The sequence below is a fragment of the Lepus europaeus genome, chromosome 22 (genome assembly GCF_033115175.1).
Source record: "Lepus europaeus isolate LE1 chromosome 22, mLepTim1.pri, whole genome shotgun sequence".
Classification (NCBI taxonomy): domain Eukaryota; kingdom Metazoa; phylum Chordata; class Mammalia; order Lagomorpha; family Leporidae; genus Lepus; species Lepus europaeus.
In genome coordinates this window covers 13,246,874-13,259,995 of record NC_084848.1, presented here as the reverse complement: position 1 = coordinate 13,259,995, position 13,122 = coordinate 13,246,874, and the positions used below count along the sequence as shown (strand labels likewise).

Sequence of the window (13,122 nt, the reverse complement as noted above, 5' to 3'; positions counted from 1 at the left end):
CCTTCCTCTCGTTACCTTTCTTTCCCACCCATCACTTCTCAAAGTGTCAGGTTTTTTGCAAGACAAAATACATGTCTGAGCATGACATGGAACAGTCAGCGGATTACAGTGGCCACATCAGTAAAGGCAGCGTGGCTGAGGCCCGAGCAGCCGCAGCCGTCACAAGCACACCACCACGCGCGGTAGGAAACATACTGCGCCAAATGCCACAGCCAGCATGGTCTGCATCTGGGCGTCCTCCAGCGTGCTCAGGAGCCCTTTCCGGCTAAGAAGAGCTCTTCCTGCCAGTGTCCAGAACTTCACGTGTTTAACTCCCACAGAGACAAACTGGGTGTCTGAGTCTGGGCGGAACTCTGCCACAAAGATGCGCTGACTGTGACCAGCTCTGCTGGCGATCCTGGCGCCTGGTGAAGGAGACAGGGAAACCCTCGGGGTTAGTGTAAGAACCAAGGTAACCACCCGCTGGGATCCGACAGTTCAAGATATGCAGCTAGGAAACAAACGCCGCTAAATCGCGGGCTCTTGCAATCACGTGACGCGCAAGCACTTGTCCACGGTCCCTTCCACCTCACTGCGCAGTCACATTCATAGAGCTCCGTTACGTTTAGGGGCCACTTCAGACTTTAAGGACCATGCCCGGGATTTTTTTCTGTGTAGCTCCATTAACTTCTCTTTATATAAGTTTAAGGCTTTGTCTAAAGCATATTGGGTAATATTACCCTATTGCTCTTCTATTATCATTTAAAATCTATTTCAATTTCATTAAGACCTTTCATAACCAAATTAATTAGCGAAGACACACACACACGCACACACACGCACTGTTTCTTATGGAAAGGAAATGGCAATGTGACAGCTGTGATCCTAGTAACAGTTTTATTCGTTTATCTGTTCATAAGCTTCCAGTGTCACCAGGTTAAAGTAGAACACACTGTAAGCATCACCTGTATACTGTGTACTGTGCAGGGCTACAGTGAATGGTAGCTTCAATGGCCAACTTAAGGCCAATATTAAATACAGAGTTCGCATGACTAGAGTATCCTCTTAAAAATCACACACACACAGGAAGAACCCTACCTTCTTGCCATCTCCAGATGGTAATGGTGTGCTCGGGATCTAGTCCCACGGACAGCAAGAGCTTGCCAGTGGCACTGAAGCTGACTGAACACACTCCCTTTGAATGGTAGCATCTTAGTATGGACAAAGTCTGCTTGTTCATTGCATCCCAGATGTGGATAGAAGGCGCTGTAGCTGAAAAAGACAAAATCCAAAAGCTGTAATGCACCTGTCATGTTTCCACATCTGAAGCTGATGCATCTGTGAAACATAGAAAAATATGTACCAAGAAAAAACTGCACTTAACAAAGAACAGCCCAAAACTGAGACTAAATTTTAAAAAGGAAACAAGGGGGAAGGGAAGTGAAAAGAAAGGAAAAAAAAAAAAAAGGATGCATCTCCAGGCTACATCCCAAATGGCATTTTTGAGAAAACAGTATTCAGATAAGCTAATCAGGCAATCACAACATTAAACAATTCCTCAAGAAAGGCACATTTTATATACATTTTCATCATCATACAAATATGTGGCAAGAACTAGATATGTATTTCCAAGTACTTCAATGATGTCCTTCAGCAGCCCACATTTAAGCCAGCTGACACACATGATATCCTGGTATCTTCCTGGTACAAGGCATATGAAATACACATGTGCAACATGACTCAATCAGGCTAAAAGCAAGGATTTTAGGCCATGGTTGTGAAAAGGGTTTTTACTGCAGCCACTTCATGACCACAGCACAGCTGGCCGTTGCAGCACAGACAAGGCTGAGGCTGGCAGAGCCGAGCAGATGGAAAGTATCTGGGCCCTGGGTGACTGCGGGACTTCGGGGGCAGCACACTCTGGGCGTGTGCTGATAAAGAGACCACAGAGAGGCCAGCTAGAGCCATGTGACTACCCACACCCACGAGGCTGGGAGGAGAGCTTTCCTTCCCGGGCTCCCCGAAGAATCCAAAGTGTCCAATTCTTTCTATTCTTTTTAAAGATTTATTTTTTATTACTTGAAAGGCAGAGTTACAGAGAGAGGAAGGCATTTAAAACATTCTATCAGAGTCTTATCTTGATATTTGCCTTTCATATATACTACACTGCAGAATAATCACTTCAAATTGAAGGTTAGGTGGAAGTTCCTCAATTGTGCAATTAAATGGATTTTTGAAATGTGGAATTTATCTTTGCATTTGCATCAAAATCTGAAAAATGCTACTGGAACTGTAGTTTCAGCACATAAAATGTATTTCTTGCAAATCTGTGGGAATGGGGATCGTGTTTCTTGTTTTAGTTTTCAACATGAGATTTAAACATTATGTGTTTGATCTTATCAAAGTTTCACGAGTACTGTTTTCTTGGTAATTTCAAGTTACATTCATTGGGGTTGGCGCTGTGGCATAAAAGGTTAAGCCTCTGCCTGCAGTATCGGCATCTCATATGGGCGCCAGTTCGAATCCCAGCTGCTTCACTTCAGCTCCAGCTCCCTGCTAATGCACCTGGGAAAGCAGCAAAAGGGGCCCCAAATAGGGCCCCTGCACCCACCCTGGAAGAAGCTCCTGGATCCTGGCTTTGGCCTGACTCAGTCCTGGACATTGTGGCCATTTGGGGTATGAACCAGTGGGTAGAAGATCTTTCTCCTTTCTGTCTCTCCCCCTTTCATTGTAACTCTACCTTTCAAATAAATAGATAAATCTTTTTAAAAAATATGAATAACTATATGCTTTACACATCTTACATTTTTATAAACTTTGTACATTTATCCAACTGTTTTTCTGCTCCAAACTTTTATCACGTCTTTTTTTTAAAGATTTATTTATTTTATATGAAAGAGTTACACATAGAGAGAAGGAGAGGTGGAGAGAGAGAGGTCTTCCATTCACTGGTTCACTCCCCAGCTGACCACAATGGCTGGAGCTGTGCTGATCAGAAGCCAGGAGCTTCTTCCAGGTCTCCCATGTGGGTGCAGGGGTGCAAGCACTTGGACCACCTTGTATTGCTTTCCCAGGCCATAGAAGAGAGCGGGATTGGAAGTGGAGCAGCGGGACTTGAGCCAGCACCCATATGGGATGCTAGCACTGCAGGTGGCGGCTTTACCTGCTACTCCACAGTGCTGGCCCCACCATCAGTCTTAATGCATTTTAGCAAAACCCAGTCCAGGTTGTACTAAATTTATGTTTTCTTAACCTCTTTCAAAATATTTTTTTAAATAGATTTATTTACTTGAAAGCCAGAGATACAGAAAGAGAGAGATCTTTCATCCACTGGTTCACTCCCCAGATAGCCACAACAGCCAGCTTTGGGGCCAGGCTGAAGCCAGGAGCTTCTTCTAGGTCTCCCATAGGTGTAGCAGGGGCCCAAGGACTTGGGCCATCTTCCACTGCTTTTCCCAGGCCATTAACAGCAAGCCAGAAGGGAAGCGGAGCAGCCAGGACATGAACTGGCACCCATAAGGGACGCCAGCATTGCAAGCAGCAGCTTTACTTCCTATGCCACAATGCTCTTAATATATTATCCTTTGTAGTCCCATGGAGACTACTCACAGAGTCTAACTCTTCAGTTTCTTTAAAGTTGGTAGTTTGAACAACTGTACTGGCAGTATTGGCAGTTATCTGTCAATCCCTTAGGAGCCAAGAGATGGGTAGGCATTTGATACAGTGGTTAAGACCTCAGTTGGGGTACTCATATGAAGATGTTGTACATCGCACTCTTTAAACACAGCTGCAGTGTATTGAGTAATAAACACAATGGTTTGCCATATCATTTGATAATAACATTATCTACATTTCACTGTGCCTTATAAGTATGACACTCCAAATTGACTTTTCTCTCCCCTAAACCCCTGGTTTTGACATGAGGGAGACATACTAGTTAAAACACAAAGTAAAATACGATATATTGATATACATAGTGCTTAAAGCCTGTGAAATTACAACTGTGTCACTGCCACCACAGTGTGCTAAGCAGCACTGCAGGAGGTGACAGTGTCATGTACAGTCTCTGCTGTAAACTCAACCCTGCCACTGGAGCATGCAGCTGCCAGAGACAACAGGTACCTGAACGAGCAAGGCTGTGTCCAGCAAAGATTTATTTATGGATACTGAAATTGGAGTTTCATGTAATTATAATGTGTCATAAAAATGTTATTCTTCTTTTGATTGTTTTCCAACTAAAAATTAGTTAAAACCATCCTGAGCTCATGAGTTGTACACAGATGATGAGCCAGATTTGGGCTCAAGTTTGCACTTGCTCTTGAGTGTAGCCAAGAAAATAAGAATTTTGCTTATTGTGTTGAATAACTTTGTAGTTGAATAGTAGAAAAAATATCCTACATGAAAGGTCTCTGTGAGACAGACCCCAGTGAAAAGAAGTCACCATCAAAGAAGGATGTACTTTTCTCTGAAGGGTGGAAAGAACTTCCACTTTGTTTATGGCCTTGTCTAAATACTGACAGAAATTGTGGATTCAAAAGGCTGAATCCACAGCTCACGTCAGGAGCCTCGAGTGATCACTGACATCATACATAAGAGTGTTGATTGTTAGTTAACAACAGGAGTCACTGTGCACTTACTTCCCATGCAGGACTTCTGTCCTCAATGAGTTGTATTATGAAAATTAACTGTAAAACTTGTTCTGAAACACTTTGTGTGTGTATGTGTGTGTTTGAAAATTGTTAAAATCTTTACTTGGTACAGAGTTGTTCTTTGTGTATAAAGTTAATTGAAAATGAATCTTAATGGAGAATGGGACTGGGAATGGGAGAGGGAGGAGGAGGTTGGGTGGGAATTGGGGTGGGAGGGCGGGTATGGTGGGAAAAATCACTATATTCCTAAAGGTGTACTTGTGCAATTTGTACTCATTAAATAAAAGATTTCTTTGGGGGGAAAAAAAAAAGAAACAAGTGTGCCCAGAATTGTTTTAAGTGCTTTATGTCTATTACCTAATTTAATCATCACAAGAATTCATCTTGGTAGTTACTAACTTGCCAATATACAGCTGGTAAGAGGAAAAGTGAAATTAAAAAAATATAAATCAATGATTTTTATTACCTAAGAAATATTTTAAAAATTTATTTTATATAGTATATATTATATAGCACATATATAATATCAATTGTTGTCCATATTAGATCAACAAATCATTTAAGGATTTAAAAAATAACATTTTCTTACTGATTTTGAGTATGCCTTTATATAACAAGAAAAGCTGTTAAATTAACAATGTGCATCCATTGTTTTTATTATAAAAACTATGCTTTTTTCAACTATATTTTCATTTTTTGTCATTTAAAAATGAGAAGTTTGATAATAAAACATTGCTCAGAGATTTATCCATTTCAGGATGGAAAGCCAGGTCTACAGTGACTAGCAATGGTGACAGAGGGCATCCTTGTCTGGTTCCAGATCTCAGTGGGAATGCTTCCAACTTTTCCCCATTCAACAGGACAATGGCCAGGAGTCTATCATAAATTGCCTAGATTGTATTGAGGAATGTGCCTTCCAAACCCAATTTGCTTAGAGTTTTCATCATGGAAGGTGTTGTATTTTAACAAATGCTCTCTCAGCACTTATTGGGATAATCATAGGTTTTTGTTTTTCAGTTTGTTAACGTGATGTATCATGTTGATTGATTTGTGAGTGTTGAACCATCCCTGCATACCAGGGATAAATCCCACTTGGTCTGGGTGAATGATCTTTCTGATGTGTTATTGGATTCAATTGGCTATAATTTTGTTGAGGATTTTTTGTGTCTATGTTCACCAGGGAACTTGGTCTGTAATTCTCTTTCTCTGCCGAGTCCTTTCTGAGTTTAGAAAATAAGGTGATGCCGGCTTCATAGAAAGAATTTGGGAGGATTCCTTCCCTTTCATTTGTTGTGAATAACTTAAGAAGAACTGGAGTTAGTTCTTTAAATGTCTGGTAGAATTCAGCAGTGAAGCTATCGGTCTTGGGCTTTTCTTTGTTGGGAGGGTCATTATTACTGATTCAATTTCCATCTTGGTTATGGGTCTGTTTTTGTAGCAGTTTTTATGTTAAAGTCTATTTGGCCTAATATTAGGATGGCTACACCAGCTCTTTTTTGGTTTCTGTTAGCAAGGAATATCTTTTTCCATCCTTTTACTTTTAGTCTGCATGCATCTTTGTTGGTGAGATGTGTTTCTTGTTTGCAGCAAATAGATGGGTTTTGTTTTTTAATCCATTCAGCCAGTCTGTGTCTTTTAACTGGGGAGTTGAGGCTATTTTACATTCAAGGAGACTACTGATAAACAATGATTTTGCCCAGTCATTTTTCCATAAATATACTTGTTTTTCACTTTGGATTTCCTTTGTACTTCTACTGGGATATTTCCTTTCTTTACCTTGTTTTGTAGTGATGACCATGTTTCTGTGTTTGTGTGTGCAGCACATCCTTAAGCATCTTCTGCAGGGCTGGAAGGGTAGTGACAAATGCTTTCAATTTCTGTTTGTTATGGAAAGTCTTTATTTCACCTTCATTCATAAATGAGAGCTTTGCAGGGTACAGTGTTCTTGGTTGACAGTCTCTCTCTCTCTCTAAAAGATCTATTTATCTATCTGGAAGTCATAGTTGCACACAGAGAGAAGGGGAGAGAGAAAGAGAAAGAGAAAGAGAAAGAGAGAGAGAGAGAGAGAGAGAAAGAGAAAGAGAGTCTTCCATCACTCCCTAAATGGCCTCAACACTGGGGCTGCACTGATCTGAAGCCAGGAGCCAGGAGCTTCTTCCAAGTCTCCCACATGGGTGCAGGGCCCAAAGACTTGGGCCATCTTCTACTGCTTTCCCAGGCCACAGCAGAGAGCTGGATCAGAAGTGGAGCAGCTGGGACTTGAACCGGCACTCATATGGAATGCCAGCAATGCAGGCGGAGGCTTTACTCACTACACCACAGCGCTGGCCAGTTTTTTTCTCTTAAGACTTGGAATATATCTTACCATTCTCTCCTAACCTGTAGCGTTTCTGATGAGAAGTCCACTGTGAATCTAACTGGAAATCCTCTGAAAGTAATCTGTGTTTCTCTCATGCACATTTTAGAATCTTTCCTTTGTTTTACTGTGGAGAGTTTGATTACAATGTGTTGTGATGAAGATCTTTTCTGGACATGTCTACAAGGAGTTTTACGTGCTTCCTGTATTTGGATGTCTCTTTCTGCGAGTTAGTGAAATTTTCTGTTAATATTTCACTAAAAAGGCTTTCTAATCCTTTCTCTCTTTCCATACCTTCAGGAACTCCTAGAACCTGTATGTTGGTTCATTTGATAGTAATCTGTAAATTCCCAACAGTGTTTTTTAGTTTTCTAATTTCTTCTTCTGTGTTTGGTCTCACTGTATAATTTCCTGTACTTTTTCTTCTAAGTTGGATATTTTTTCTTCTGATTCACTGATTATACGTTGTCAATGCTTTCCACTGAATTTTTTTATTTGCTGTATTGAATTCTTCATTTCTAAGATTTCATTTTGATTTCTCTTTAAGATCTCAATTTTGTGAGATAAATTTTCTTTCCTGTCATGTATGGATTTATTTGTGCATTTATTTCTGATTACTTTTAAGTAATTCTATAATCAATTTTTTGAATTCCATTTCTGGCATTTCTTCAATCTCATCATCTTCGCCATCTAGTACTGAAGTGTTGTGTTCTTTTGGGGACGTCATGTTGTCTTCCTTATTCTTATTTCTTGAATTGGTGCGTTTGTTATTTGGCATTTGTGGAAATACTCCTTAATTTCTTCATTTTTTCCCCTATTGTGGCTTTTATCTTCAGACTATGTCTGTGTGGATTAGTGGAATATCTGTTTTCAGAGAATATCTAGAGGCGTGTCATGAGTATGGTCAAGGAGCTCTGTTCAGTGCTCCGTGATGAAGGGCGTGTCTCAGGTGACACACCCAGGTTTGGCATGGTAATTTTTTTTTTAACAGAAGGGAGGGTTGTGCTTGTTGGCATAGACTCAGCTGAGCTCTTCTCAAAGGAGAGCAGTACATGGGCACTAGCCTCCTTGGGTATATTATTCGTCCGCTTTGCCCCAAGGACTACACAAAGGATATGTGTGGTCCTCAGTATAAGCTCTGATTCCCCAATAGTGTCTTTTTTTTTTTTTTTTTTTTGACAGGCAGAGTGGACAGTGAGAGAGAGACAGAGAGAAAGATCTTCCTTTACCGTTGGTTCACCCCCCAGTGGCTGCTATGGCTGGCACACTGTGGCCAGTGCATCGTGCCGATCCGAAGCCAGGAGCCAGGTGCTTCTCCTGGTCTCCCATGCGGGTACAGGGCCCAAGCACTTGGGCCATCCTCCACTGTACTCCCAGGCCACAGCAGAGAGCTGGACTGGAAGAAGAGCGACCGGGACAGATTCTGGCGCCCCAACTGGGACTAGAACCCGATGTCCGGTGCTGCAGGTGGAGGATTAGCCTATTGAGCCATGGCACTGGCCAGCAGTGTCTCTTGCCAGGTAACCAGGGAGCCCTGATGGTGTGGAGCCTCCCACAGTGACACCCAAAGTCCCAGCCACATCCTGAGTCCTTCCGGGCAGCCTCAGTGTTTTCACAGTCCTGGCACACAAGCCTCCCACAGTCACAAGCACCCAGCCCTCTCTCCTCCCTACCAGACTCAGGAGTCTCTGCTTGGCTGGTTGCTGGGTGGGGACACAAGCTGGTGCAGCTGTTACGTGTGTTCAAAATGGCACCTGGTCTCTCTATCAGGTTGTTTCAGGACACAGTTGCAGGGTGATCCAGGAAAGCGAAAACATGCCCCCTCCTTTGTTTTTTCTCCTCTGGTATGGCAGGTACACTATCCCCCATGGGGCTCCAAGCTGGATTTCCTGTAGGCTCTTCCTGCAGCCTTTTCACCCGTGGCTTGGGCTGCTGCAGTCTGATCTCACCTCATTCTCCAATGCTGGTTCAGAGGCTCTCGGCTGCTGGGATCCTGAGATGTGTGTATTCTCGCCCTCCACATAGGTCCACTGTGTCCCTCCAATTTGCATAGTTTCCTCTGCTGTTTTCTCCCTAACTCTTCCCTGAGACTGCACTTTCCACTTTTTTTAAAAATTATCTTCTCCTAGACTAGAGCAGCAAGCTCCCTTCCTACTGTATCTTAATCCTCACCTCCATACTTGTTTCTTTTAAATTATTATTCAGACTGAGTTCAGTATCATAATATTAAAATGATATATTCCTCATTTTTAAAAACTCCAAAAGGTTTTCATAGAATAAGATATATACAAATAAGTACATAGAACTAACTCACAGAAAATGTTCAGTATTCCTTACCTGACATGTCTGCTGAGTCACCTGTAATGGAAAAGCAGCAGAAAAATCATTATCCATAGAATAATCTATAAAAATATCGACATTAACAGTAAAATTTGCAAAAACTCAATTATACTTCTAAATAATTTAAATAAACTATCATATGAAATCAGTTTTACTATATCACATTGAACAATGAAAGTACTCATTTGAATCATACATTCATTTTAACACTGTATGTATGATCTTTTCATCTTTCTTTATATAAAAATGTATTTAATGAGTTACATAAAATTTTAATTATAATAACCTTTAAAATAGTATTGATATAATTTCAACTGATATGACTTTTATTTTGGCTTACAAAAGATTCTGTTAGTAAGCCCTTTGGAGTATTACCAAACCTCTCTCTGCAGCAAAGAGTTAAATCTAAACCTACTGAGAGACACAATGGTAAACTCAAGAAATAGTTCTTTAAAGATTTTTACATGTGTAAAACTTATGCATAATTTTGCCAAGAAAATGTGAAAGCCTATATTCGTTATATTTGTGGCAAAAATACCTATTAATCAAATATTTAAAAGTGACAGTCTTTGGCAAGAAAGAAAAAAGTAAAATTCTAGGAATCCACTGAAGAGTAGTAATTTTTTTGCACTGGTGGAGTCTTACATATATATAAGACAATCATTTCAAAGATGTATTGACAACATAAGGCCCTAGGCTCTTGAACTGGGATGTGAGGGAAGACAGCATAAAGTACTTGACGCTGCCCAGCAGGCTTCACAAGGGAGTACTACTTTTAATTCTGAACATGCTCTGAAAACAACCAAATGGCTGCAGTACCCTGAATTGACCTCATGAAGAATGGTTGAAAGAGGAGAGTGTTTAGCTTGGACATCAGGCTCAACCTAAATATCTAGAGTCCAGACAAGAGCATAAATGAAGGCCTAAACATCCCAGGCCTACATATCTCAAAGCTACCAATCAAGACAAAAATTATCAAATGAAATATGTTCTATCTTCTTATCTTGAATTTATCCATATAATGACCTAGAAGGTCTAGTACAAATTTAGAACTCCTGGAGTTTAGGCAGTATAAGACAACCTGTCCCACTCTGCTCTCTCTCATGTTCTATTCCACACCACAAGGAGCCAAGGAAGCATATGTATGGTGTTGTGGATAAATGTTTGCATCCCCTCCAAAATTCATATATTGAAACCCTAATCCCGGATGTGATAGCATTAGGATGTGGGGTCTTTGGGAAGTAACTGGGTCATGAGGACGGAGGCCTCTTGATGATATCAGTGTCACTAGAAAAAAGACATGACAAAAAATCTTTCACTTCCCTGAGAAGATCTGATGAGAACATGGCCATCTGCAAACCAGGAAGAGGGACTCACCACAACCCAACCATACTATATCAAGATTTTGGACTTCTAGACCAAAGAGCTGGAGAAATAAATTCTGTTGTTTAAGCTACCTAGTCTATATTTTTTATGGGAGCCCAAACGAAGGCACGTGGTTATCCCAGCTTGTGCATCAAGATCCTATCCACCCTCACCCAGTGGAGAACTAGTCGGGCAAGACCATTTGGTAGAGAATTCTGGGATTTCAGATACCCCAAGTATGGTACATTGGAAAGGTTGGCTCCTCCCCCCAAGGAAAGCAATCCCATTGCTGTAATGCAGACTTTGTCCCGTACAACGTAGCTGGAGGATGTCCAAAGTGGACGCTTCCAAAAGAGAAGCACTATATAATACTCAGGGAAAATAGGATGGTTGTCTTCAAAACAAGAAGACAATGCCTCAGGAATAAGTGATTGAATAGATACTAGATACTTCAAGAATGAGAACCAGTGTGAAGCAACACAGAGAAACAAACACTTTATAATGAGCTCTCTAGGGAGAAGTTAGATGACTTCATTAGGCATAAAGTGGTGATGGGGTTCAAGCATATAATGATAGACTAGATAAAATGGCCCTGAGATTCTAAGATGCTAGCCAAGAAAAAAGTGTAATCATAACTAGCTAAAATACCACATGATTAAATAATTCAATTATTCTATTATCTACTTGATTTTTAAACATAAACATTTTAAGCAATGTTTTGTGTGCCCATGGGCATTAAGCAAATTTGCCAGCAAAGTAACTACTGATATAATTCTCCTTATGTTCAGAATAGATAGTGTCTCTCCTCATCCCTCAAGTCTTCCTTTGAGTCTACCTTAATTAGTCATCAGTAAAGCATTTTTGTTATCTATTTTACAGAAGGATGTAAATGGGGTAAGACACAGAGAAACATGCATGATCTAAATTCACCTCTGAACTGCCCCCATTTTGATTTGGAAAGAGAAAGGGCAAATGATGAACCTTTCTATAATCCCTGTAATGTTACCTTTCAAAATAAAAGGAAAGAAAAGAACAGGGCCAAATTTCTGAAGGGTTAATTTGTGAGCATGACATTTCCTAACGAAAAGATAAAAGTGAAGCATTAATATAAGTAAGTAATATTGCTTAGCTGGGAGATAAGGGGGAAAAAAAGGAGAAAAAGTTGGCAAATGAAAGAACCATACCTTCTAGAATTCTATTTACACAATAAAAATTCATTATATAGAAACTTAGAAGCTGTTTGTATCCCTATCACCTAGAACAATACTTCACACACGGTAGGTAACTTAGTATGTTTTTTGAACAAATGAATTTACTCAAAAAAAGTAAATGGAGTAATAACTATGTGCCAAGAGGCACTAAGCTGGATGCTTAGGTAACATGGTCTCCCCAATGGGGCTCACCCTGGTACACAGTGAAAATAAGACTTCTCTTCCAAAAAACAGCACAAAGAGGGGCCAGACTTATGCATTTATGTACAAAGATGAGAATATTTTTGTGTAACGAGTGATGCAATGGTCTATTTTCAATGGTCTACTAGAAAACTATACAGAAAGGAAAAATAGCTATAGAACCAGACAACCCAGAGAACATGCTCCTGACTGATCAAGTTAATACTTGCATGAAAAATAAAGATATCAAAAATATAAATCATCTTATTTGGGGCCAGTACTGTGGTGCAGCTGGTTGACGCCCTGGCCTGAAGTGCTGGCATCCCATATGGGCGCCGGTTTGAGACCTGGCTGCTCCACTTCCAATCCAGCTCTCTGCTGTGGCCTGGGAAAGTAGTAGAAGATGGCCCAAGTCCTTGGACCCCTGCACCTGCATGGGAGACCTGGAAGAGGCTCCTGGCTCCTGGCTTGAGATAGGCACAGCTCCAGCCATTGCGGCCAAATGGGGAGTGAGCCATCGGATGGAAGACTTCTCTCTCTCTGCCTCTCCTCTGTGTAATTCTGACTTTCAAATAAATAAATAAATCTTTAAAAAAAATGATCTTATTCAAGAGGAAAAGACACCTAGAAAGCTAGCTCACTGAGATGCAATAAAACTAGTGACTTCAATAATTTTTTTTTCTTTTTTGACAGGCAGAGTTAGTGTGAAAGAGAGAGACAGAGAGAAAGGTCTTCCTTTCGTTGGTTCATCCTCCAAATGGCCACTACGGCTGGCGCACTGCGCCGATCCGAAGCCAGGAGCCAGGTGGTTTCCTCTTGGTCTCCCAAGCGGGTGCAGGGGCCCAAGCACTTGGGCCATCCTCCACTGCCTTCCCGGGCCACAGCAAAGAGCTGGACTGGAAGAGGAGCAAGCGGGGGTGCCGGCGCTGCAGGCAGAGGATCACATATTACACCAGAGTTGTGCTGCAGGCAGAGGGTTACATATTACACCAGAGTTGTGAAGATGTAATTGACCAAATCTACTATGCAGTATCCACAGTGA

The 13,122-nt window shown here is 41.0% G+C and overlaps 1 protein-coding gene across 11 annotated transcripts in view; it reads right to left on the bottom strand.

Annotated features, from left to right (window-relative positions):
• The window catches only part of EML5 (EMAP like 5), a 171,413-nt gene that overhangs the window by 11,832 nt on the left and 146,459 nt on the right, over positions 1-13,122 (bottom strand). For all 11 annotated transcript variants that reach the window (XM_062181691.1, XM_062181692.1, XM_062181694.1 and 8 more), the window contains 3 exons: positions 9,322-9,342; positions 1,078-1,251; positions 196-404 (listed from right to left, as the gene is read on the bottom strand). In XM_062181691.1, coding sequence (XP_062037675.1) covers positions 196-404; positions 1,078-1,251; positions 9,322-9,342 — 404 coding nt within the window. The remainder of the gene's footprint in view (positions 1-195; positions 405-1,077; positions 1,252-9,321; positions 9,343-13,122) is intronic.